This window comes from Coturnix japonica, chromosome 1 (genome assembly GCF_001577835.2).
Source record: "Coturnix japonica isolate 7356 chromosome 1, Coturnix japonica 2.1, whole genome shotgun sequence".
Lineage (NCBI taxonomy): Eukaryota > Metazoa > Chordata > Aves > Galliformes > Phasianidae > Coturnix > Coturnix japonica.
Window position 1 is genome coordinate 69,741,475 of NC_029516.1, and position 26,773 is coordinate 69,768,247.

Consider the following 26,773-nt stretch of genomic DNA (forward strand, 5'->3'; position numbering starts at 1 on the left):
AATGCTTAATAACTGTTTNAACACATCCTAGTCTGCAAGGCAGACGAATAGCAATTGATTTTTTCCTTTCTCTTCCTATTTCCTTCAGGGACTTGAAACAGATGGGAGTGTCACTTCCAGGCCACCAGAAGAGGATTCTGTGTAGCATCCAAGGCTTTAAGGAGTGACCAGTTGTTGATCTCTCAAGCTTGCAAGATGCTGTCTTACCAGATATCACTTGGAATCATTCCTATGGCAATTGCTTCCAAATGAGTGACTGGGACAAGCAAAGCAAAAAACCAGGACTGAAAAGACTTACGAGGCAACACCACCTGCTCTCATTTCTGTTTCTCCTTGCTTCAGCCAGCAGTACTTTTCAGAACACTGGTCTTAGAATCCATTTTCAATCCTGTCTTCTACTGTTAGTTCTGTGCAGCATGGAATAATCCCTGTAGTCCACATAATGGACTTTCAAGCCCTCAGGTAATCACACGGAAATATAAGGATACATACAACTGCAGGGTGGGGATTGGAATGATGTTTTAAAATTGAAAATGAGGATTCAGATGCTGTGGGACCTTCAGAAAACATTCATGAGGATGCAAATGTAGAGGTTGGGCACATTCACTCCCTGATGTACATCCCTTCTCATTTCAGCAGCCTTCTGTCTTCCTTGCTTCACAATAGGAGCAAACTATTCAATCTTTCACAAGGCTGCTGCCAAGGGATATACTTTTAAGTTAAGCTATTCTTGCTTTGAACACGAAGTCATGGTGTACTTGGTCCTTTGAAGCTGGGAATAGCAGCGCACCCTGCTGTAACTTGTGTGATCGTGTAACCTTGGCATGTTGCTTACTTGCACGTGTACTTCAGCAGAGTGATTTACCTCTCTTCAACCTGCTTAATACCTTCACTTGTTCCATACACACAAAACATTTTAGGTACCAATTTTTCTCTGCTCCTTTTTTGAAAGAGGGATCAAATAAGGTATTTGTAACAGAAAAATGTAGAGGTGGGCTGTCATTCCTTCTCTGTGAAGGAAGTATTATTATTTATCAGAACTCAAGACAGAGGTGCTACAGACTGTAAATAGTATTTTGTAAATAAACTTGAGGCAGAGCAGGTTGTGTGTTGGAGTGCTTTGGCTTATCTCAAATAATGTTGGGACCTCTGCTCTAGAATATGTATTGTTATTCCCAGCAGGGTGATTACATCCAATTGGTGTTGTTTCGGCCAAGCTTAAGGACTGGCATTCTGTTCAAGATGAGAAGCAGGAGAGCATAAACAAGGAACCATGACATACGTGTATCTCAGCCACTTGAGTTATTGCAACTATAGTAAGTCACAGCCAACAAGAAAAACTTGTATTATGAGTCTCAGTATATCAGGAAGTTCAGTCTTAGTAATAGGTGTTTTTAACATGAAGCATAGATAATAAAGTTGCTGCACGGACAATGCCCAAGCTAGACGGTAAGCTTTGATGAGGCTGACACAAGATAAAAGCATGCATCATGCAAACATAAACTTTAGTATAACCTTACAGAAGATAGAAACTTGGGAGGAGTGGTTGCTACAGCAGGTAGTTGTACTGCCATTTGGAGGGACCTTGGCACATGGGAAAATGGGAAGGGAGGAGTCTCATGAATTTCAATCAAGGGAAATGAGGGAAGTGAAGAGCTCTGTAACAAGGGAAGTGTAGCCTCTTGCACCACTACATGCTGGAGGCTGACTGGCTAGAAAGTGTGAAAGTACTTGCATGTCCCACCATCAGCAAATTGCATGTTAGTCAGTAATGCACCCTGGCAGCAAAGGAGGCCAACACTACTTAGACTGCATTAGAAAATGTATCGTGAGTAACTGGAAGGGGCCTATTCTTATCAGAATCCTTTGAGTTGGAAGGGATCACTACAGGCCATTTAGTCCAGCTCCCCCGCAATGAACAGGGAAATTTATAGCTAGATCAGAGTCCTGTCCAGCCTGACCTTGAATGTCTCCAAGGGCAGGGCATCCAACACATCTCTGGACAACCTGTTTCAGTGCTTCACCATCCTTATGGCAAGACTTCTTTCTTACGTTCAATCTAGATCTCTTAGTTTGGAACAATTTCCTCTTGTCCCGTCACAAGAAATCCTGCTAAAGAGTCTGTCCCCTTCCTTCTTATAGACCCCCTTCACAAATTGAAAGGAGTTTCCCCATGCTCAAGCATGTCTATGACTCTCAGAATGGCAGCCTGCCCTTTGGGTGTGTCAACTGCAAAGTTGCTGAGGGTGCACTTGATCTTCCTTTCCCTTCTCCTCTCCAATGAGACACCTAGAGTGTTTTGTCCAACTTTGGTACCAGGACATGGATTTACTGGAGCAATACCAGAGGAAGGCCAGCAAGATTTTGTAGGGATTACACTACCACCATGATGGGGTGGGGAGGTCGCAGGACAGGCCTTGGCCACGTCTAGGTTACAGCATTTAAGATACAGTATGTCTGAGAGGTAAGGCAGCTCTTGCTGTACTGAAATGTGGCATTCTATTGCTTTCAGTGAGGGGAAGCAGGAAACTAAACAGCTTGAAAAGGAAACCAGTATGCGGAGAGAGAAAGGCCATTTTCAGCCTCTGAACATCTCTGGGAGGCTGAGTGGAATAGCAACGATATATTCCCTACAGCCTAAGACATCACTTCTTATGGGCTGTTAAAGAAACACAGGAGAGACGTATTAATGGAAAAAAAAACCTCACCATTTTATTGGATGCAAACAGTGGTCGGACAGCGTAGTTATTCAAAAGGTTTGCTCTGTTTTAAGAGTTTCTAGTCTAAGGAGCGAGGCTCAGTGCAGTAACACAGAGTCAGACAGTACACTGCAGTGACATCGTAGCTCCTACTGACAGCTGTGAAACAACTCTTGCTGGAACACTGAGAGCTCCTCAGTGCGCTGAGATCTCATATCCTCTCACTGAGGCACCTCCTCACGATATGCTTATAACAGCCATTCTTTGGACTGTTTTCTTATTCTTGCCCACCCTGACTGTCCAGAAACCACACCGGGAAACAACTCATTTTAGGAAGAGAAAAAAGTTAAACTGTCCAAACTCAGGAGCTGAGCAGGATTCCAAACACTGCCAGTTTAATCTGGCTAGGGAAGAAGAAAAAAATATTGACAGGGCAGTTAGCCAATAGAATCCATTAGAAGCAGAAAGGCTATAGTAGGGTAGCTCTTCCCAGCAACTAGAACAGAAGCTCCCAGTACATTCTGCTTCCACACTCTTACCCAGAAGTGATGAAGGCGTTGGGGGAAGACATCCTGATAATGAGGTGGCACGGGAAAAACCTATGACAGAAGCAGTGCTGAGATGGAGGCGGCTTCCACCTTATGATGTGAAATCATTTCTTGGCTTCATGGAGCAGAAGAACGCTCAGCCTTTTCCCAGCAGCTGCCACCAGGTCATTCTTGCTCCTTCCACCAGGCGATGGTGGAGATTTGGTCCTTCTTCTTGTCTTGAGATTTTGCACTCACCTCAGTCACAGTCCTCAGCCTGGAATATACAGTACGGCCAGGAAGTGGCAGTGGGAGAAGAGGTCCTTTCTTATTGGGTGCGCATAGTGAAGTCTACAAGTGGTGAATCCTACATGGGTAACCAACTGTGTGTTGGAATCTTCACTGGTAGCAGTCTGCCTCGTCAGGCAGAGGGGTAGGCCAATGGTGGGGAAGGAAAGAGTACTGAGTGCAGGGGGTCTCGAGGGTATGCTGGCTCCAAGCCCCTCAGCACGCTGTTTTAGCACGAACAGTGTGACATTTCATACATAGTACATGCCCATCCAGTGGAAAGCAGCCATTTCCATCAGCTTCAATAGATAAGGGCCTCCCACAGTCCTAAATGGAATAATAAGAAAAGGGATAGCTCAGTGACAGCCAACGGCCAGGATGACACAGACAACAATGTAGGCAATGTCCTACCAGATCAGAACAATGGCTCACAGTCCACTGCTCTTTCTATGACTGTGGTAATTGGGGAAACCATTTTAAGCAGGTGAGCACAGTCCCCTCTGTTATCCCTGCAAGTTCCCCTGGCAGAAACAGCTGCCATACTAGGGCTTTAATAGTGGCTACATGTACGCAAAGTCCTTGCTCATCAACCTGTGATCTGTGAACATCAAACCTTTTTCTTGTTCTTCACAAAGAAGGTGGTCAGGGACTGAAACAGACTCCCCAGGGCAGAGGTCATAGCACCAAGCTGCTGCAATTCAGGAAGCATTTGAACAATACCCTCAGTCATAAGGTTTGAAATTTGGGTGGTCCTGGGTGGAACCAGGAGTTGGGTTTGGCAATCCTTGTGGGTCCCTTCCAACTTGGGATATTCTATGATTCCAAACCTTGCTCAACATGTTTACAAGTCATTGAAAACAACATTAGTGTGTTTGGTCAGCAAAGGAAAGTTCAAAGATGCTTAGTGATGATGTAAATGAGAAGAGCGGGGCCACCAGGGTTACCTCACACTTGTAACATTTCATGTGGAAGTTTTTCTCCAGTGCCACCACACGCACTGTCTCATCTTTCCCAGGCTCTGGCATGATGGGTTCACTACACACTGAGCAACGTGGAGCATACTTCCTGCAACACACAAATACAGCAGAGATCGTGACCGCTGCAGGTTTCTCACCATCATACAGAAGTACGGGAAGCAGAGGCACAAGTCACATAATAGAGGGGAAAAGACCTTCGTTTTAACACAGAGCATTGCTGACTCGTTTTTATACTTTGCTGTGGCAAAGCCATGTCTATTTTGCAGCGAAACTAAACAGATGTGAGGGAATCTGCCTGCTTTAGGATACCACGAGCACATGCTCCCTCCATACCTGTGGTAGTCATCCACACAGTGAGGCTGGTTGGCCTGGTCCACTATGAAAGAGGCCCCCTCCAGAGGAGTATGGCACATCACACAGGTGAAGCACTGAGGATGGTATGAGTTACCGGTGGCCTTCAGCATCCGGTCCGTGATGGTCTGTTTGCAGACACTGCACTTTTCCAGGGTTCCCTAAACACAAAACGAACAGGTAAGACAATATTAATCCAAACCTCCATCCCCAGGAGACTACACTCGATAGGTGAAATGAAAAACAGAGGAGAACAGCCACAGCAAGCTCAGCCCGCTGCAGCTTTTTGTCTCAGTTACTCACGGCATAGCAGTCCTCACAGAAGGGCTTTTCATCCACGTTGTAGAACTGCTGCCCCTGCAGCTGCTTCTCACACTTGAAGCAGGTGAAGCACTCCACATGGAAAAGGCAGTCCAGAGCTCTCACAGCTGGCTGGGTCCGTGACAGGGGCTTCCGACAGAAGCCACAGAGCTCTACCAACAGCAGTAGAAAGGGATTAGGAGGTTTAAAAACCCACCACAGTCTCAGTCCTGCTGCTGTTCACTAAGAGAACATACCAGAAGTAGCAGCTTCTACTGAAGGTGGATGGTCCATATCCTTCATTAGTTTCTGGGTCAACATCTCCAGCTCTTCTACCTCCTTCATGGTTAGCGGAGAGTTCCCCTTAGGTGGATTTGCACTGGGTCTATGCTGCAGAAGAGAAAACAGTCAGTCCCAAAGAATGCATACATAAATTCATTCCCACTCAGTTCCTGATAAATTCCCTTCTCTCAACTTTACATCTCTTCTCTATCCCTCCCAAGGGAACAACGTACCATCCACTGAGCTTGCTTTTTTCCACCTCTACATGAAGTCCTGCCCCTCTCCAGCACTGTCCCAAGCTCTGCCTCTCAATAACATAAGGTGCCAAATGAGCAACTACTTCCACTACTTCCCTGAGCCTGGGACAGACCCTCCCTCCTCATCCTCCATCTCAACATCCCACTGATGCCATACCTGCCCAGAGACACAACTCTGACCCTTACCATGTCTTTTACAGCAGCAGGTTGTTCAGTGGGAACAGGTTTCTCCTGCACCTGAGGTCTTTCCCTTTGCTGAGCATAGGTGAAATTGGGGGGCTGAGGTCGAGACAAGGGACCCGAGGGTGAAGGGGCGGTGAACTGAGTCTGAAGGGAGGTAGGATATCTTGTAGAGTTTGAAGGAGCCACGGGAACAGTGGCACCTGGTTTGGATCCAGGAGAGCTGGCAGCAGAGGGTTGTATGAATTTAGCAGTAGGCTGAGAAGGGAGAGAGGGGGGTGGAGGGACTGATGCTAGGGGCTCCTTGCGCTGCTGTGGAGCTGCCCATGGAGCTGGGGCAGGAGTTGAATCCGATCCAGGGGCCTTGGAAGATAAGCTACCACTTGGCTTGGGAGTGAACTTGGAAGGAAAAGGAGGAACAGGATCTCTGGGTGCAGATGAGATTTCCACATGAGTTTTGGGGGCCAGTGGTCTCTCCAGTGAACCTGTGGATCCTGGAGTTATCTGTAAAGGGAAGAAACAGAGAACCAGGCAGTTATCAACAAAGTACAAGAGAAAAACATACTGTTTACAAGAATAGATCAGTATTCCCACAATGATAAGAATCCCTCCATTACTACATATTTAACAAACTTGAAAAGATACATAATCCATGCTTTCTGGTTCTTCAGGTAGGTTTCTTGCTATGATTTATCCAGACATTTTAATCTTCAGTAGCATCCTTCTCACTACCTCAGTTCAGCAAACCAGTCATCTCTCCTTCCATCTGTGGTATTCTAGACAGCTCACCCGGGATTTGAAGGGGTCATTCTTCTCCATGTCTTCCAACATTAAGGACAATGAGTCAATCTCAAGATCAATGCTGTTCATCTTGCCACGCACCTACACCACCATCCATGAGGAAAGAGGGATCAGAGCATATTATAGGAGCAGCCAGACAAGTGGGCGCACCCCCTACAACAGCAGATTTTTACACCTGGGATCTGCTCTTGGTTCTGAGCAGGGAGAAAACTGGTGAGGATGAACAGGACACAGTCTCCAAAATCTACCAGAAGTGATAAAACAAACAGCCCAGTAAGACTAACAGAAAGATTCAGGTAAGAAAAGACAGCTGGAGTCCTGCAGTCCAATACCCTACTCACTGCAGGGCTAACTCCCAAGCTAGACCAGGTCATTCAGGGCCTTGATCAGGTGATTAACGAACATCCTCAAACATGCAGATTCCCCAGCTTCAGTGGGCATCTGTTATAACGCTGAGACATTCTTGGAGATGAACAGGTTTTTCTTCTGTCCAACAGGAATTTACCTTGCTGCAACTTGTGTTCACTGTCTCTTGTTCTCTTGCTGTACCCTGTAAGATGTATCTGTCTTCTCTCCTCCTTTCTGTATTGCAAACATCATTTAGATGCCCACCCTTGACCTTGCTCCTCTTCTGCCAGCTGCACAAATACAGCCCTTGTACCACATGCTCCATCCCCCAGTGGCTGCTGCAATGCTTTGCTGGACTGTTCAGTATTCATCCAGGTTTACTACAGCATATGACCAAACTGCAAAAGCCAGTTGGTTGCTCCAAGATGCAGCCTTGATAATACTGAAGTCAGAGGAATAGTCGTTTCCCCTGTCCTAAAGACTAAGACAGCTCAGTATGTGGCTAACCTTTACTGCCACAAGGGTGCATTGCTGGCTCACATTCAACTCACTGTCCACCAGAATCCCAAGGTCCTTCATTTGCAGAGCTGCTTCCTAGCCAGTTGATCAGAACTTATGCTGGTGCATGGGGTGGTCCCAACTCTAATGCAGGACTTTGCATTTATATTTACTGAACTTCTACAGCATCTTATAGGAAAGGACAGTGCAAACTGGTACTTCTTTCCCAGATATCTGAGCTTCCTGCTGTTGAATCCAGAATGCACAGATAAGTTGTCCCAGCTCAGAGTAACACAAGATATTATACTTCCCTTGACGTCACTCACCTGTGGGGCAGGTCCTTCATCAAACATTGGTGGAGGAGGTGGAGGAGGAGAAGGAAAAGCTTCATCTGGGGCTGGTGGAAAAGGCTCTTCAAAGGGTGGCGGGGGTGGAGGAAAAGCACAGTTTGAGGAAAAACTTAGATCCTCTCCAGGTGGGGGAGGAGGCGGCAGTGGCAATTCTATGGAGAACAATGAAAACAAAAGCAGGCCTCAATCATTTTATACTCCTGGTGGTTAAAAACACCACAAGGCACCCTGAAGGTATTAGTGCAAGTGGTACCCAGTATCCATCAAGGACAACTGAACCCCATAGTTTGGACAAGGTGAAGGCAGTCCTATTTGCCATCGTGTAAACTACTGCATTAGTCACTAGAATTTCATTGGGTAATTGAGAAACATGTCCTAATGCTTTTTCTTACTCCTCCTCTTTCTCTACACCCTAGCATACAGAAAAGACAAAAGATGTCTCTTACAACACATGTCAAAGAAGATATTCTTTCCCTTCACCCTTTATGCCATCATCCAAGCACAAAACAACAATGAAGGCAAGCAGGTATAAATCCTACATCCCCTCTTCCAGATATATTAAACATCCCCTCTCTCTTTCCAGTTAGACCCAACCAGCAGCAGGGTTAAAGATCAAGTTTCTTGCTCCTGCTGCTCCACATATTACTTCCACAGCAATTATCAACTTGTAAAATCTGTTGTCTAAGCTGTTTTCCACAGGCTTTATTAGGATTTCTCATCTATAACCTAAAAGAGACGACAGCAAATGTTTAAAAAACTAAATGAAAGCAGAAATCTTATTAGCCAGTGGAATGCATAAACTGCACTGGTATGCAGTGCCTCTTCCAAGTCTTCTTGTTCTGCTTTTTGGGAGTAAAGGGAAAAAAAAGGTAATATAAAGCCAGTATTTTTTCTTTGAAATGATGTTTTGGGATCAAGTTTGCATGAGCTTTACTGAATGACCAATATTAAATGTAAAGTTACAACAGCGATAGCAATTTAGCCATCCTGTCACTTAAAACAGAGATCAATTGCTATGGGTCTATGTCATACTATCATTCCTCTGGGGAGAGTAAAGGAAAGGAAGAGAATGATCAAAGAGATGTATCAGGGAAGAATCAAATCAGATGCACACCTCTCTTGACTGAGTCAAAACTGTGTTTCAGTCATTCATCTGCCTTGTTAATAAACCTTTGCTAGCAGCCCTTACCCGCTGGTAACGTGGCAGCTTAAGCCAAACAGTTCTGCTAATCTCCACCAAGCTTGTTCCTTCAAAAGAAGCTTTACAGGGAAAGAAGTGGACAAGTGGAACAACGAACACCCAATTCCCTACTTACTACATTCTGAAAAGCAATTTTGAATACCCATTTGTTTGCTTTTGTAGTCAAGTTAATATCTTTCTGTCAGTTTGATGCAACCTACAAACACGCTCCAAATCCGCACAACTTCAGCAGAAAAGCATATAAAATATGATAAGACCTTGGATGACAGACTCAAGATTCCAGCCAACAGCGTGTAAGCAAAAGGTCACCAGTTAGGTGGTGCAATTCTACAAGGCAGAGGCACCGACACCCTGGGGCCATTGTGACTCATGAAATGGAAAGAATAGTTTAGTCATTTGCCTCTGAGTGCAGATCAGCCTTCCTACCATTAGCAGCTGCCCACTGAGTTAGTACAGGACACACCAGCCTCACACAGGAACCTTCTGCTCCTTAGAAGAAAAACAACCAACCACCCAAACCAACAAGAACAGAGAAAGAAAGAACAAAAAAAGAAAGCCACACACTAAAACAAGAAGACAGTGTACACAGGAAAACACACTCAACCCAAACCAACAGCAGAAAGTAGAAAACTCAGTTATACAAGTCTCGTTTCCTGTTTTCGTTAGCTTCCTTTTATTTTGTTCTTTCCATGCAATTATTTCTACTTCCTTCGAAATTGCAGTCTTTGTTGCAAAAGATCAGTCCACAAGAAGGGTCTCTATAATTGAAGACAGCCAACTGGAGTTAAGATGAATTGGTTAGAAAGAGAATAGCACGATGCATCACCACCAGAGTGAATGTTTCTGCAACATACTTGCTCTTAGGCGTGCTGGCCAGAATACTACTGCAGTTACACAATTATACACACTGGGAATATCATGAAAAAAACACTGCGTTCCTCCAGCTTTACTAAAATCGAAGTGCAACGCAGGATTGCTTTCCTAACTCCTTTCCCAACTGAGCTGCCACGTATTTTGAGATCACTTCACAATCCTTTCATCTTACTCAGAAACTTGCAAGCATCTACAGCAACAGTATGCTTTATTTGCAGTGATTCTCATATTTAACCCTGTTACAGACCTCGCACCCTGAGAATTGAGAAGCAATAACCACATCTGTCACACCCCTCTTCACCTACCTTCTACTGTCAAAGCTACGGGGATCTCTCCCACTCTCCCTATCTGGGCACGCTGGGCTCCAGCTCCAGGAGGTTGTGGCAGCGATGACTCCGATGCACCCCCAGTCTTGAAAGGATTCACCTTGGGTTTAGGGGCAACTACAGGTGCAAACTTCTTCTGTGGGTTGTAAAAGGACGGCGTGGAAATGTTGATATTGACTGTGGTTGTCATACGGGTCCCTGGGGTACCTGGAGAAGCCATCTTTTTGGCTGCTGGCAGGAGAGAAGAGAGAGGAAAGTGATATGATGTCAGACTTAGGTCCGAGTGGGAATTAATAGAAAGGAACATACAATGGGGAGATACAGGAGCTTGTGTCTGGGCAGAGGCCGAGGGGCCAAAGCAGAGCACAGAACACTTCAAGAATCAGCACAGGAAGAAGGAGGAACAGCTACTAAAGGCAGCTTGAATAAGCCAGCACACTTCCTTAGCTCAGCACAGTGATAACCACAAAGGGGTTTCTTATCATCCATGCGCTGCCACAGAGAAAACTAAGCTCCCTGCTGCTCAAAACCCCTCCACACACTATGCAGGAAGGAGCTGATGACCAGTGCAAGCATCTTCACCCAGCATAGCAAACCCTCACACTCCCTCTTCCACGACTGCAATCTGCATTCACTCTGCCCCACTTACCCGCTAACGTCATCTGCTTCTTCTTGTCCTCAGCCTGTGACACCCCCAGTAACACCCCCTTATTCCCCAGCACACCCCTGCATCTCTCATCCCACCCACTTTACCTCCAGACCCTCGTGTGCAGGCAGAGGCAGAAACACCAGGTCAGGTGAGGGGTTCTTGGTGTCACATTCCCTGGCAGGGCCCTCTGCTTTCTCCCTCTTCCTGTAGCTGCCGATGAAGGAGCATCCCCTGACCCTCACTGGCTGAGCCAGCCGCCTGCTCCGCCTCCACCAGGAAGCAGTTCCAAGGGCTCCGGGCAGCATTTCTGCGGCCGTGCGACTCAGCATCTTCAAGGTAGATCCCTCAGGCTTGAGACCAGAGCTCAGCTTATTTGGCCATCCTGCCTGCGGGATGGCCAAATAACTCAGCTTTGTTCTGAGAGCAGGGTGAGCACTGCTACGTGCAGCCCTGAGAGCCTCTCCGCCCTCCCTCCTTTCTGTCGCCAAATCTGAATAAGCATAGACTAGCCTCGCCAAGCCAGCTGTTTCAGGAGCCCGAGGGCCACATATCCAGCATTCCTTCAGCCCTGGAATTCAGGTCAGAAATTTCATCTGTGCTAGAAATCTCAAAGCCAGATGCTTTGTTGTAACCCCGGCATGCCTGCAGTCCTAACACCCCATCCCAACAGCTAGCACCAATAGCCCAGGGCTCTATTGCTAGCATTTCAGAGCAGTGCCCCTCCACTCTGCATGCAGACAGCTGGCTGTGATAGCTGCTAGGACAGCCTTGGTGTCACCAACCTCCATCCACCACTAATCACCCATGGCTGCTGCTGAGAGCCCTGTGCTCACTTCTACATGCTGACGTGTTTCAGACCCACCTGGTAAGATGGACCTGGTAACAGCTTACAAACACACGATAACATAAGTCTTTATTTCCCTTTGCGCAGGGCTGACACGTTGCGTGTGCTTTGACAAACAGCTCTGGGTTCCTCCAAAAACAGTGAGCAGCAGACAAAGAGCTGAGCAGAGCATGCCCCATATGGTCCTGCATGGGAAAAGGCCAAGGCAGAAACGCAGTCAGCAAGGTCTGTCACTGGTCCCTCACATTGCTGGGAGCCAGCAATCAGAAGGGACTGATCAACTCTACAGCTTCTACAGAGACCTCCAGGCATTTTTGTTACAGGCTTTTGCTGATGGAGGCACTGAGACTGTCTTGTGCTTCACTGTCACAGTGCAATGAATCTCCTGCTACAGCCCTACCAGAATAGGCTTTTACAAGCAAGACAGTTGAAGAGTAATTTCTGATCGCCGTTCATACTGAGGTCAGCCAGCACTGAGACATCCTCCGCTTCATCAAATGTGCTGGCATCACTACCAGCAGCTGCTATCTCCCTGAACCCAAAGCAGCCCATTTCCCAGTATGTAACGTCACATTTAAGGCCCTTTCTGCTTAGCGCTGTCTACATCCAGCAGCTGCCCCTGCTCATCCGCACTTCTGTTTATCTGTCCACCCCCATACAGACCAGACGGGCTGAGGAAGGCTGGCCTTGCCGTGTCCTCACTGCTGTCAGTACCATCTGAACCCTATCAGGAACACGAGTCCCCGTGGCACTGTTTGTAAACACAATTGGAAGAGGGAGTGTCAGGTCAGCAGATCTAATCTCAACTCCTGATGTGTCCCTGAGGTGAGAGGTTTTCTGCCTGCTGATAACAGCAGTTAGATGACTCAGGTGGACCTGTGAAGAAAGGCATCCCCCAAAGGATGCAGTGAGAGCACTCAGTTGCCTCACACACTTGTGGGGAGTAAGGAACTGTAGGACCAAGCAGCACCTCCCTCATCTGCAAAGGTAACGTCCCAGAGGTTCTGTGACAGGTCTGCCACCTGTTAGGCATGCAGATGGCTCTCAGTTCTTTGGCCTCAACACAACTTGCAGGAGCCAAGACACTGCATCTGTATTTCCCCTATTTGCCAACTTCCTTCCAGTTGAAGGGGGGAGGGAGCAGAGCGAGAACCAGAGCAAAAAAGAAACCCAACACAGACCATAAAGCAAAACAAGATGAGGGAGTCACGCTTCTTTTCACCCTCTCATACAGGCTGATTCCAGAATGTTCTCCCCACCTGCCCCCAAACTACACATTTTCACAGAGCAAAGTCCTACCAGCTCTGCAAAGCCCTGCAGAAAAGCAGGATGGGGGAAGGGGAGCTCGGAGCTCGTTCCACATACGCTGGCCTCGCCTCCTCCTCCCTGTGCAGAGGGAAAAGAACTCCAAAAAGCTATGCAAACATATTTAAAACGTTCAGAAACTCCACGAATTTGCAAGCAGTTGCGCCGTCACTTTCTCAAGGCGCTCCCAGAGAGACAGAAGCTCATCTATTAAACAAATCGCACGCACAAAGAGTCTCAGATTCTTCTCTTGAGCACATCTGGAACAAGCCTCCCTAGGTGTCTCTCTCATCCACGAGTACACAAAAGAGAGCTTGTCCCGACCGAGGGCCGGCAACACCCCCTCCTCCCTCTCCCGTTCAGGAGCTCCAGCCGACTCCATTGCACCAACAGCGGGGAAAACCAACTCCATTCGCACCCTCAGAACGGAGGGCATCCCTACCCAAACGGGCAAACAGACAAACCGCCACCTAAAGGAGCCCCCCAGTCCGGGAGGCGTTTCCACAGTGCAATAGCAACCCGACAGCGCCAAGAGGACCGCGTTCCCCCGACCGAAGCCCCTCACCGCGCCGACAGACTCACCTCGGGGGGGAGAGAGAAGGGGGAACCACCGCCGAAAGCCGGCGGGGCTGCTGGGCCGGGGCCTGGGGCTGCCTCGGCGTGCCCGCCGGGAGAGGCAATAGAAATGAAGGGGGGAGCTGCTGAGTCCCGACGCTTCCGACCAACTCTCGGAAAAGCCTCGCCCAGGCAAAGTTGTTTGACCATAAAAGGAGAGAGGCTGTGCGAACAGCTGAGCTCACTCGCTGGGGAATGTAGCAATGAGGTAAGGGGGGAAGGAGCGCCCGAGGGGGGACGGGCTGGATCGGGCTGCGGAGGGAGCTCCGGGCTGACATCTGGCGTGATCCCCGCCCCCCAGTCTCACCGAGAGGGGCTCTCGGGGGCTTTCCTGTCGGCTTTTCTTCTGGGCTACCCTACCCCTCTCCTGCCGCCCTGCTGGGGCCCATCCCGCCCTCCCCGCTCCGCCTTGCAGCTCCCTCCCTCCTTCAGCCTCGGAGCTGCCGCTGCCCGGCACCGGGCCGGAGCCGAGGGAGGAATCCTGCGACTGTGCTGAGGCGCTGCCCCTGTCTTAGAGAAATTAAAGCACGCATCCCATCATTCTTCAGTGCATAAGTGGGGTTTGTTCCTCTTGCATTGCCTGCGAAACACGTACTAAACTTTTATACCACAGGTCGGCTGCTTGTACTGCCCTGTTGTATGATCTCTGTTGTACATAGGCTTTGTTTTTGGCCCAGCATTGGCCAGGTCTCAGTCCTGCTCCATATCTGGCCCAGCACAACAGTGTGAAGTTTTCAACCACGATCTTCTTTAATTCTCCTCAGCCTCTTAGGAAAGAGGAGCGTCAATGAAGACAGTGTTCCTTGTGCTGTGTGCCATCATTATGTGTTGTCTTCAGAATTCAGCCTTAATACCGGGGTTAATACCCCTCCAATTAGAATTACTGTATTTGGTGATGCTCACGAGATCTAGAGTTTGTCTGCTTCTTAGACACCTACCAACGAAGGTACCTTCCAGCACTGATAATTCACTTGCAGATGGCTGAGCAAGCCATGAGCCATGTCAACCAGGTTCCCAGTGCAAATTACTGCAATATGCTCCCCTCAGAGAGCTGCACAGAGATGTTCAACAAGGCTTAAGAAATCCTGCCTAAACAAACCTTTAATTTTATAAGCAGGGTTGGCACAAAGAGGTAATGCATTTTATGATACAGCTGGAAAAATAATGACACTCTAAGGTTTTCCAGTTTAACACAACTGAAAACGCCACCTATGCCAGTCTGTCCATATATCTGTCATAGCATCTCACTGCTTCCATAGCTGCAGCAGTTGAATTGCTGACCTAGAGCTGTTAAATGCTTAAGGATATATAATTCTCATGTAAGTGCTAAATACTATTATAATGCCACTTTTCCAGGTATGTCATCAGTCACATTAACTACTGTAATTAATGCATGAAGTAATTGTGTAGTTTAAGGAAGGTTTGTGCTGTTCTGGCTCTTCTAACACTGTTGCTTTTCTAGAGCTGTCAGTCCTTTTCCTTTTTGTTCAGGGGAAGATGTAAGTGCAGAACTAAAAAGTAACCAAGTTCTGGTACATGGCAGTGCACCGCACAATGATCTCAGAGTACTATACTGTATTGAATACTCTATATACCATACCCACTGCTGGCCCAGATTCCAAAGAAAAAAAAGAATGTCTCTGACTGAGATTTAAAAAGTGCTGAGAGACTATGAAAAAATTCTACCCTGTCATCATTTCTGGCTACATCCACATAAATCCAGATGCTTGTACATTTGATTGTCTCACAGTGAGTAAGTAAAGATGAATGCAATACAGAAGCGATGTGACAAATTCATGTATTGCACTGAAATTAGGAGTATGCTGGCAGTGATCATGTGACTATGGAATAAAAATAAAATTAAAACAAGAAAACATAAGTTCTTGAATGCTAAAAGGACTCTTTCCAAGATAACCAATAGGGAATTAAACATTTGGGGCAGAAAATCTTACCTTAATTCGAGAGGGTTCCAGGTAGCTGCAGATTTCAGTATTTACAGTTAGCTAAAGGTCAGAGGAAAGCAATTTGGATACAGGACAGAATGCATTAATTATGTTAATAATGTAAAATATCTTAATCTGTATAATTTTCATCTATATTAACATATCTAGTAGGGCTGTTTTATCTAGGTATGAATTAGTCAGCTGTTATTAGTGCTACTTAAAGTCCATGTTTTTGTAACCAATGAAAAGACCTGACTCATACCTGTCTTGCATCTCTGTTTCTTCTTTAATCATGTAGCTTCTGTTTAGTCTAATTACATTTTTGTTTTTAATTTATTCTAAGGTGCTACTCATCAGCTTAATCTGTATACACTTCCTTATTTAAATGCTGTCTGTGGGAACAGGAAACATGAGAATACATAATAGGTCCAATTTTGTCCCCAGGCCAAGAGGTACAGGTGATGTTAGGCCCACACAGTCTACGGCAGGGCCACCTGCAGTTTCCGTACTGACTGGTGCATGTAATGCATCCTGGTAAGAGCTCTTGGAAGATCCACTGTGCTCTCACAGCATTGGCTCTTAGCATGATCCTGACTCACTCCCACCTGTGCAATGCCTGACAATTCTCCATGTAAAGTCTTAGATCTGATTAAGATTAATCTGATCCATTGCATTGGATCAGGTAAAGTACTACCACCAAATAGGTATCACTGTGCAGCTGAAGCAGGCTGCCTCAATCTGCAGGAAGGGAAGGGACACTTGCAAGGCCTCACTGTCCTGACTGAAAAGCAGTTTCAAGTTGGAGTGCCTCATTCTCCTGCTGGGATGCATGTTGGCAGCTGGATGCCAGAGAGTCAAATATAGAGACATACACTTGGAGACTGCAGAGGCTGCAGTCTTTGCAAGCCTAATCATCATCCTGCATCTGTGAAACTGGCATGCGGTCAGGAATTCGCAAAGTTATTTGCAAAGGTCATGAATTCTTTTAGAGAAGTCCTGAGACAATGAACTGCCCTGGACAGATAGATAGTGCATTTCTGCTTTTTCCCTTCAAAACTGAGTCTGCTATGCAAAGCAGACTGTTTGTTCCCAAGAAGGGGCTCATTCAACAGCTTTGGAGAACTTCAGTGATCTCTGAGAGGTATGATTGACACTGCCCCCATAGCATCCTCATAGAAAACCTGTTGAAGTTTGGGATTGATGAGCAGACAGTGAAATGGATTTGAAAACTGGCTGAATGGCTGGGCCCAGAGGGCAGTGGTCAGTGGCACAAAGTCTAGTTGGAGACCAGTAATGAGCAGAGTACCCCAGGGGTCAGTACTGGATCTAGTCCTGTTGAACATTGTCATTGATGATCTGGATGATCACCGTGAATCTACAGTAAATTCACAGAAGTAAATTCACTCTCACTTCTGTTTCCTTGTCTCCTCAGTCCGAGTTTTCCTGATGAATAGCTGCATATCTCTTTCTTGACAGGGCAGCAGACCTTCACTGCCATGGCTCCTGGGGCTTGTTCACAGGCACATGTCCTCTCTCTCACACTGCTCTCCCACACCTGCTCACTGCAGCAGGACCTGGCGCCTGAGCTCAACCTCAACTAGTCAGCCAAGGCCTAGAGAACATAGCGGGATGCAGCTGAAACACAGATGAGTAATTGCGACGTGCCCATGGATGTGGTTGGATATGGATGTCTGCCAGAATTTGTTCTGCTTGGAAAGCAGCTATACCCTTGCAGTTTCCACAGCCTGATGCCCTAATCCTTGCCACCAGCAAGAAAGGTTGAGATGTATTTGGTTGTTTTGTGCAAGCAGTGCTTGTCAGAACTGACTGTCAAAGAAACAGATGTGTCTGTCTGCTAATTAAAGAGCCTACACTTCCTGTGTGTGGTACAAGCCTCTTTCCATCCTAATTGCCGCGGAAATCTCCTTTCTTCTCTTTTTCACATTGTGTGGTCTTGGAAGCACAAATAAGAGGCAAAAACAGATTCTCAGCTTGCTTTCCAAAAGCAAGAAGTATGAAGCTAGTACTTGTTACCAGCATCTTTGGTAGTTAATTTACTGCCAGTAGAAATAACAGGATGATTACTAACCAGACAAAAATCTTTCCTGGGGTTGCCAGGATAATTAGCAGGGCCTTGCAATAGTGCCACTGTCTGTCTAGTAGCAGCTGTGAGTCTGTAGCAAGTGGTAATTTATTGGAGATAGCTGATCTGAAAGCTGTGATTTTCAGGAAGTTGCAAATGTAAAGGTGTGACAGGTGTTCCTGAAGACTTGTGCTAAGTTCTTTCCTTACATAACAAAGTGGTCAAGCGTTGCATGAGAGCCACTGAATAGGGGAATAGGATAACAGCAGTAATAGGCCACCATTGCCAGCACTTTGTAGGTAGGCAAAGTGATGTTGAGAGATTAGTAGCTGTAACTGTTGTTCAAAATGCTGAAGATGTTCTCAGAAAGTGTTTAACCTCCTATTACCAGTTCACACAGGCAGGGTGAGCAGGCAGGGTAGGGCACAGCACCTTGCTGTATATGAGGAGGGAGCTGTGCTAAAATGGAAGGACACCCTTCTGAGAGCACAATAGCTCTCCATCCCCCAGCAGAAGAAGCTGAGCAGGGGAGGCAGGCAACTGACATGGCTGAGCAAGGACCTGCAACTCAAACTGAAGGAAAAGAGGGAAACATACTGCAAGTGGAAGCAGGGTTGTGTAGCCTGGGAGGAATACAGGGCTGTTGTCCACATGTGTAGAGATAGGATTAGGAAAGCCAAGGTGCAGATGGAGCTGAACTTGGCGAGGAATGTGAAAGATAACAAGAAGGGTACGGGTACACAGGCAGGAGGAGACAGGCCAAGGTGACTGTTGCCCCCCTGATAAAAGTTAATGGAGAGCTGGCTTCCTCAGATGTAGAAAAAGCTGAGGTATTCAATGAGTGCTTTGCCTCAGTCTTCCTCAGTCAACCTGAGGTTGGGTCTAACCAGCCCATCCAGAACCTTACTATATGAGGATGGCCTTACTACATTTGAAAATATGAGGATGGGGGAGCTTTTGGAAACACTGTGATGGCTGATCACAGTACTCTATATGAATAAAAAACATGTATTGAATCAATTGGTGTCTTGTTTCTGTTTAAAACTACTTAGCTATCTTAGAGCATGCTCAGGACAGAATTGGCTGAAGATTAAAAATGCTGGATAATGACAAACCACCACAGAAAGTACTTGTAAGCATTGAAACACTATTGATTCATGGCAACACTACCCAATTGCAGCTGCTGCTCAGCCACAGAATCAACGAGGATTAAGAAAAAATAGCTCTTTCTTGCCCACCATTATAAAGACACAGCAATGTTAAAGGAAGCCCTCTTTAGCACTGCCTAAGATCACATTGTTCTAATGCAGCACTCCTTGATATCTATGAGAAGTGGGAGGGTTATCTGTTGCTGGACATAATACTGCCCAGAATGGTGGCTATTGTCTTTCCTACACTTTTCTGTCTATGGAAATCACAGGGCCTTTGCCCAGTGCTGATACATATGAGTCCGTATACTCTAAGGTGAGGTGGTAAACAGAATGCTGTCCTTTCCTGGTGTGTCTGTGGTAAGGGATGCCTCCCTACAGGAAGCATCATGTAGTATCAGCAAATGGTTTCACCAGGCTCTTTTATGGCTGTGAAGATCCTGTTCCTCAAATTTCAGTAAAGAACACAGTAAGAAGCAAGGTCCATATGTGCTTTATTAAGGAGCTTGGCAGCAGGTGAGAACATCGGGCCTCAGAAGACTTAGACAGAAAATGAAAGGTCACCTCCAAATCAGCACAAAGGCAAGCATTCTAGATCCTTTAAGATCTTATATGGAGTGCAGCATAGTAAAGCAGATAGATTTATTCTGATTTCCTAAAAACAGCAGTAGGCATGACTCGATTCCAAAACCAGTTTTAGTCAATGTTGATGTGCCAGTGCTTACTCACAGCAGCTGTGTGCTCAGTGTTATATGTCAGAGACTATTTTCTGGATAATTATTTGAAGGTGGGGGCTATTCTGTCAGTATGAGTGAACAGTTCTGGCTGGTATTTTGCTCCTGGGTACGTTATTTTATTGTTATTCCAGACGTAACAGTTTGGTAGTGAGGATGGAAATACTGGCTTTTAAAAGAAGAAGCACCTTCTTTGTTGTGACTTTGCTGCATGCTTTTATTATGATCTGCATAACAGTATTGCAGAAAATCCCTACCTTGTAAAGAGTTAATACCTTCACTTTGAGAGCTCCTAGTTCCCCATCTCTAATATACCACAGGGACAGAGTGAGAAGATGACAACTGATATTTTGTAAAGCTAAAAATACCGTGCCTTTTTACATAACACTGGGAATTTCAAAAGCACATTTACTGCTTGCAGATTATTTTTAAAAATGCAGTTTGAGCAACACCACCAGTACAGATTCAATTGACATTTATGAGAAGTAGCTGCTGTATGTTTCATGGTTTGGGAATGAGACATTCACTAGAGAATGAAGGAAATGTTTTTTAAAATGTTAAATAAGACTCATACTGCATCAAAGGTATTTGCACCCTGTTATACACCTCAAGTTTAGGTCACTGGCACTGCCCCTTTTCTTAGTTTATACTGTATATACTTTATTCTGACCCTCCAAAACTATTTCCCCAGATCTCACTACCTGATGGCGAGCAACCTGTGCGCTCTAACTACAAGAGATTCACCAAATGAAAGTTCCCTTCCCTTCCCTTCCCTTCCCTTCCCTTCCCTTCCCTTCCCTTCCCTTCCTTCCCTTCCTTCCCTTCCCTTCCCTTCCCTTCCTTCCCTTCCCTTCCCTTCCCTTCCCTTCCCCTCCCCTCCTTTTTTCCTCACTATCCTTCCTGGGATGCTCAATCAGTGTTCAGTTTCCAATGGATTATTACATGATATCCAAAGTTTGTGTTTCTACTTTGGCAGCATTGACCACTTTGAGAACTCACCATGCAGGAGAAAGGAAAAAATAAATCTTTTGGTGCCACCACTACTTCTCTTCAGCAACACAGAAGATACTATTGAGCACTAAGAGGAATTCTTGATAAATACTCTATTGAGAGGGTGGATTAATTCTACTGAACTTATAATTGCTTTATGGCTTTTAGATATGGGCAGAACCAGATTATATTTGCTTGGTGGTGCACATAGATAAGCGTGAGCTTACTTTGCAATATGTAATGCAAATATATCCTATGTCAATACTTCCACCTATTGTCCCTTCTAACTTTAGTTCATGCACACAGCCTCGAATATTTTCCAGCTTGAAAGGACCCAGCCTTCCATTTATGTATGTCAGATATGCTACACCCTTTCAAGGTACTTCTTTGTTTTTTCATTCTTTGAGCCTCATAGAAAGCTTTTGTCTCCTGCACTGAAGGATCTCCAAGCAAGCAAGAATGGTATGAGTCATTTTGTTATCTCCTTTCCTTTTGAGTCTGCTTGAAAATCCTATCATTAGCTAATACAGCTTGATGTAGAATTAACTCTTGTGGTATCTACTCCATTACTTCTGTGAAGCAATTACAGAGGTCTCTGCCAGAAGAAGCATTTACTGGGGAATCCATACTGCCAGTGGCAGAAGGCCAGCAGAGAAGCGGATTGGAGCAACAGTCCCTGGAGGGTGATTCCTGCCTCTATAGATCTGATACAGACATTATTTCTGTACACATCTCCTGCTTACAAAGTCAGTAGGCCTCTGCTTGTATTCCGCAGCCAAAGACACATCTTGCAAGAAGCAATGCATGAAGTTTGTATCTTTCTCTGATATAAATTAGTTGTGCTATGGGTTTGTAAGTAAGAATTAAAAAATTAATAATAATTAAAAATTAAAGCAATTTTTTTCAGTCTTTTCGTAGGTGGACAGAAATGGTTGCCGATGAGATCTTTGGGGATGGAAATCAATGTTAGGATGAATAACAGAGAGAAGGATATTATAAATTATTTTGGACTTAGCGATGTTTAGTTAAAAGTGGAACATTCGGTGGCAAGTTTTATACTGGTACTTTTTTACACATGCACAGCTTTAAAGGGGAGTTAAGGCAGAAGACACGGGGCACATTATTTATTGCAATATAATCACCATCCCTGATAATTACTGTGAAATTGATACATTTATTAAGCAAGTGTGACAGTGGCAATAGCTTTGTATTTTACAAGCAGTATTTCTCAGGCAGAATTTGCTCCAGTATTTCTAACTTAGAAGGTTTTTATATTATATATATAAATATATATACAGAGCTACAGGGAACATAGGGAAAATTAGGTTTAATAGTACAATTAATCAGCTCACCACCAGGACTCCCCTAGAAGTCTTCTTCTGCTGAGCTGCTTTCCTGTTAGGTGGCACGTCCTGGAGCTTGAGGCTGTTTCTTCCCAGGTGCAAGGCTGTACATTTCTTCTTAGTGAATTACCTGAGGTTCCTCCCAGCTCATTTCTCCAGCCTCTTGAAGTCCCTCTTGATGGCAGCACGACCATTTGTTGTATCAGCCACTTCTCCCAGTTTTGTGTCATCTGCAAACTTGCTGAGTGTACACTCTGCTCCATCATCCAGATCATTAATGAAAAATATTCAACAGGATGGGAGCCTGTATTGACTCCTGCAGTCTTCTGCTCATTACTGGCCTCCACTTAGAATTTACACCACTAAGACAGAAACTGTAGGGGGAGGTTCATCTTTACTCTGTTTATGCTCTGTTTTAGTCCAGAGATTCAGTCCTTTTGCTTTCCTCCTACATGACAATATTCATAAAACATGCCTTGTGTGGGAAAGACATCACGAGACATTAACAGATATGGCTTGAATCATGAATTTCAACTTGCTTCGATAGGAAAAGAATCTTCCTGGTGGCCATTTTGACACAATCTTTATTTGAATCCAAAGTCAGAGAAGTGGAAATGTCTCTTACACACAGTATATGAGCAGGTTAGAAGTCAGTATTTAACAAATTAAGCTGTATCTAATACCTGAGACGCTGCTGTATTTTTTCTGAATGTAAAATTGCTGCTCTTTTCTTATGCTAATGTATGATAAGAATTGCACTTTAAGTGAATTTAGGAAGAGAAGTTAGGTTTTAGCTTATTAAAAATGAGAAATTGCTCTCTGATGATAAGCTCACATGGAACCTACTGTATGGAAGAGTCAAGCAGCTGTGTCAGAACTACTGATAGCCTAGAAAGTTTTCCCAGCTTCACATGAGAATGAATGAGTGTGGCATCAGGACACATCAGACAGCCATGAGGCAGTGAATGAACAGACTCTTTGGTACCATTTAGTGGGAACAGTGGATATTTGTGATCCCTGGAAACAAGAAGTTCTCCTCTTTGCCATTTCTTTCTCTGCTTTGCTTGCCTGATACTTACCTTACAGCATCGTTATCACTTGCAAGATCCCTATGCAAACTACCACGTTACTAAAGCAGCAGAAAACCAATCCATCAAGAACTGGAAAGCTAACTTTCAAGCACAGTAAGTGCTAGGAGTTGCTCGTCTACCTGTGGAATCATACCCTGAGGCAGAAGTCAGAACAGCCTGATGCAGATTTCATTGTAGCTTAACGTAAAGAAAGCCAAATCCAGAGTTGTAAGGAACCAGGTATGATCATGAGCTTGAGACAAGGTGATAGACAAGGTAAAGTGTCAAACCAAGGAAGTAAAACAGAGTCAGTGTGACTTACCTGAAACTGCCATTCAAAAGGAACCAGAGCAAAGATATCTCTGAGATAGCAGAAAGAGGGTTTACAGAGTAACAATTTTAGACTGTGGGTGAAGGGAAGGGGATTAAAATTGAAACATGAAACTGGAGAAAGACTTAAGACATCGCCCACAGCTGTATTAGTAATGCATCTTCTCTATGCAAAGATAAGACGCAAAAGCTGTTTGGTGGGGTTTTTGGTAAGCCTCCTCAGGACCAGCTGTCCTGATCAATCCACGTACAACAGCTGTCTGGGCAGTCACTAGCTTACAAAACATTTATCTATGACAGGCCTTGTGTTTTAAAATACCATTCTTTCTCTTTCGGTTTGCTTTTGTTTCACTTGTCCTTGCATTTAGACCTGGAAGTCAATATGGATGTGCTTTTCAGAGAGGCCAAAACACCTCTGGGTCACAAAGTTCCACCAAGACCCCATGGTTTCACAGCATTTTTAAAACTTAGGTTTCAAGAGCTCGGACACATCAGAAAAATATTGAGTCATTAAATGAAAAAAGAAGGCATGAAACCTGACAGATTTGGATATACATGGAAGAGGGAGGAGGAAAAAAAACGTGGAGAAATTTCATCCTCTGTGAAGACGGAATGTGCTGTTGAAGAACATTATAGCACCCATGGAGGCTCTGGTGGCCTCAGGAACCCAGACAGGAGACTGGGATCTCTTGTACTTCAGGAGTGTTATGTTCTCCATGCTTACTGGATCTCCAATACCATGGAGAAGGAGAAAAGATATAACAGCTGCTAGCATTCAGACACTGCCACCTTTTTTTCTGTGCATGTCTTTCCTATATAACTTTTACTTTGGAAGCAGCCTATGTAGGCAGAGTCCCTGTCTACCTACAGAGGCTCAGGCAAAACACGTACTCTATGTGAAGCCTTGTTCTGTTTCTTTCTTAAAACCTTTCCTTAGTCTCAGTGCAAGCCATATATGGGAGAACAAACTTACCTATTCCCCATCTCTGCTGCTAATAAAGACTGCTTGCTGCCTTGAGCATAAACAAAAAAATGAATGATCCAGGCCCAAAGCTGAGAATGAAGTAACTCATTTGGGATCAGCAAAATTTAATTTGCTAGTGAGTGAGGCTGGTGGAAGGAAGGTGGTGGGTTCGGATAGGAGTTGTGGATGAAAGAAGCACGAAGTAACAGGGAACAAAGGCAGGAAGGTACAAACTGAGGACAGTCGGTGGTGCCAGAGAAATGGACCAGGACGATTTTGCCTGTTGCCATCGGGCGTGGATAAAATTGATCCGCGAAGGAGGGCAGACGTAGCACCTGCCCCTGGAGATGCTTCCTTGCCACCGTGCCAGCAGGAAAGCACGGGAAAGGCCCCAGGCGATCCTCCATGGGGCTGAGCTGGATCCTTTCATCCCTCCCCAGAGGGACGGGCAGAGGACAGCGCTGCGGTCTGCACCCGCACACGGGAGCGCTCGGGGCGGACGCATCTCTATCAGGATCGGATCAGGCCGGGACCCCCGCGGTCGCCCTCGGCTGCTCGCTGGCAGCGAGAGCCGCGAGGAGCCAGGCCCCTCCCGGGGGACCCGTCCGCCGCCGCCGCTAGGGGGGCTGCCTTTAATTGAATCAACTTTGCAAGTGTAGTTACCGGGAAACCAGCGCGAATCGCCGCCCTCCAGCCCGCCCGTGCTGCCGCCTCCATCTCCCGCATCCCCGTGCCCCTCGCTTCTCCTTCCGGGGACGCTCCCCTCCGCCCCCGGCCCCACCTGCTCGTCGCCCGCCAGTGCGGCAGCACCGCCCGCCCCACGCTCACCTGCGCCGTCCCGGCGGGCGGGAGAGGCCGCTCGGCGCCCGCCTCCGGCCGGCCTGGCCCCCGCCTCCGCCCCGCTCCGGCGCTCCCCGGGGGCGGACGGCGCGGCTCGGCCCTGGCTCCGCCCGGCTCCCCGGGCCGCGGAGGCCGGCAGCCAATCGGCGCCGCGCTGCCGGCCCGCGGGATCCCCCGGCCCCGCGTCTCCGCGCCGGGGGCGACCCGCGCTCGCACCTGGCCATGACCCCGCGCCGGTCCCGGCTGGGCCAGCCCGGCGCTGCCCGCTGAAGGCACCGGCTCCTTTCCGACCTCTCCCCGTCGCCTTCGTCCTCCGCTTCTTCGCCGCCGACGCCGCCGCCTCTTCCCGGAGACCTGCCGGAGTGATGGGCTGCATCGGATCCCGCACCGTGGGTAAGACGTCGGCGGGGACGGCGCTCAGGGATGCTCGGGCGGCCGCAGCCCCCGCTCTGCCGCACGACGGTCCCGGCCGCCCCTCGTAGCCCCCCTCCTCCCCTCCGCCGCTCAGCGCCATTAGCCGCCCGCCACCGCACCCTGCCCGCTCCCGGAGTCGAGAGGCAGCGCGGGGCCGGTGCGGGGCGCGGCCGGGGGCATCACCGCGCCGGGAGGTGCGGGTCGGAGCGCTGCCTCCGGGAGGGTGCGGGGCGTGCCGTGCCGTGCCGCGCGCCCGGCTCCCGCGGCGTGAGCGGGCGGACGGCGGCTCCCCGTTTGGCTCGGCAGCGGTTTATTGTCGCCCGAGCATACATACATAACGCTGAGCGAGCTGCACGGCTGCTCTCCTCCTTCCCCCTTGACATACGCTTCGGGGGAGAGCGGCGAGCAAAAGGAAAATCCTTTCTCGCGGAGCCATTTCGAGGGGACGCGGTAGGAGAAATAGCGTATTGCCACTGGGCCACGCATTTTTCGGGAGAGGATTCCGAGCCTTTAGGCTATGCAAACCTAGCTCTCTCCTCCTACACGCATGCACGTATCCCTCGATCTCTCGAGGTCCCTTGATAGACGAGTGCGGGTCCCTCTAGGTAGGATTGGGATTGAGGGGCACACTTTCCTCCCCACAGAATAAAACAAAAAGGTTTCTATGCACACCACATATGAAGACATCAGATAGATGGAAACACGTCATTCAAGCCACCCAAACAGCCCTTGAGAGAAAAACAGCTCGTCTGGTGAAACACCTGTCTTCAACCTTTCCCCAGAGCACACAGATACTCTGACATTCAGTGAAACTATGAGGGCAAGCGGATCAAAGCAGGTCCCCAAAGTAAATCTGAGTGGCTGTGTCAAAGTGTGCTGTTGTGACACCTCTTGAATTAGTGGGGAGCCCCATTTGTGAGCGTGAGCAGTATTCAGAAGCAAACTTTACACTACAGCCTCCAATTTCTGCCTTGGGCTTTAATCCCTGCAACTAGTCTATCTCTCTTAACTGGTGGCAAATGTCCTTGTGACCTAAAGAAATCTCTTATTGTTTACTGGAATGTTTGTGTGGCAAAGATCGCTTCGATGTTGCTTTTGAGGTGCTTAAAACTCACACAGGTCTGTGTCTGCAGCACATCAGAAAACAGGCATTGCCCCTTTTCCTGCCTTTCCCTTACTGTTGGTGCACACACGCTGCCAAGGGCATTGTTTTCCCATTGTCTGACAAATGTCCTTTGGATAG

General features: G+C 46.9%; 3 protein-coding genes and 1 long non-coding RNA gene across 13 annotated transcripts in view; 3 read left to right on the top strand and 1 right to left on the bottom strand.

The window, feature by feature from the left end:
* The window catches only part of EPHA1 (EPH receptor A1), a 28,296-nt gene extending 27,195 nt beyond the window's left edge, over window positions 1-1,101 (top strand). For both annotated transcript variants that reach the window (XM_015872409.2, XM_015872400.2), the window contains one exon: window positions 89-1,101. In XM_015872409.2, coding sequence (XP_015727895.1) covers window positions 89-167 — 79 coding nt within the window. In that variant the 3' untranslated portion in view covers window positions 168-1,101. The remainder of the gene's footprint in view (window positions 1-88) is intronic.
* Window positions 1,102-2,686: 1,585 nt separating this feature from the next.
* On the bottom strand, window positions 2,687-25,645 carry ZYX (zyxin). 7 transcript variants are annotated; one of them, XM_015872457.2, is made up of 10 exons: window positions 25,333-25,645; window positions 10,238-10,489; window positions 7,835-8,010; window positions 6,651-6,743; window positions 5,868-6,365; window positions 5,400-5,532; window positions 5,146-5,315; window positions 4,825-5,003; window positions 4,459-4,579; window positions 2,687-3,841 (listed from the first exon to the last, which is right to left on the bottom strand). In XM_015872457.2, exons 1-10 carry the CDS (start codon window positions 25,628-25,630, stop codon window positions 3,731-3,733), a joined length of 2,031 nt encoding a protein of 676 aa, XP_015727943.2. In that variant the 5' UTR covers window positions 25,631-25,645; the 3' UTR covers window positions 2,687-3,730. The 7 variants fall into 7 exon arrangements, with proteins under 7 accessions (XP_015727943.2, XP_032302994.1, XP_015727908.1 ...); XM_032447103.1 differs by lacking the exon at window positions 25,333-25,645 and adding an exon at window positions 13,639-13,749; XM_015872422.2 differs by lacking the exon at window positions 25,333-25,645 and adding an exon at window positions 13,639-13,746 and having other exon boundaries at window positions 10,238-10,486.
* LOC116653974 lies at window positions 11,169-17,492 on the top strand. The gene is made up of 3 exons (XR_004308681.1): window positions 11,169-11,243; window positions 11,839-13,879; window positions 17,091-17,492. It is a non-coding gene; the product is annotated as an uncharacterized LOC116653974 (long non-coding RNA).
* FAM131B (family with sequence similarity 131 member B) overlaps window positions 25,405-26,773 on the top strand; it is a 28,791-nt gene continuing 27,422 nt past the window's right edge. For all 3 annotated transcript variants that reach the window (XM_015872505.2, XM_015872466.2, XM_015872475.2), the window contains exon 1: window positions 25,405-25,509. In XM_015872505.2, the coding sequence (XP_015727991.1) occupies window positions 25,482-25,509 (28 nt within the window). In that variant the 5' untranslated portion in view covers window positions 25,405-25,481. The remainder of the gene's footprint in view (window positions 25,510-26,773) is intronic.

What these genes read in the sequence shown, in the direction of transcription:
- ZYX (XM_015872457.2), bottom strand. Translation starts at nt 25,630, where the DNA reads ATGGCGCTGAGCGGCGGAGGGGAGGAGGGGGGCTACGAGGGGCGGCCG. An exon ending in AGTAGAAGCTGCTACTTCTG is followed by an intron (nt 5,316 to 5,399) that starts GTATGTTCTCTT and finishes TGCTGTTGGTAG; the next exon opens with AGCTCTGTGGCTTCTGTCGG. An exon ending in TGTGTGGATGACTACCACAG is followed by an intron (nt 4,580 to 4,824) that starts GTATGGAGGGAG and finishes TGTGTGTTGCAG; the next exon opens with GAAGTATGCTCCACGTTGCT.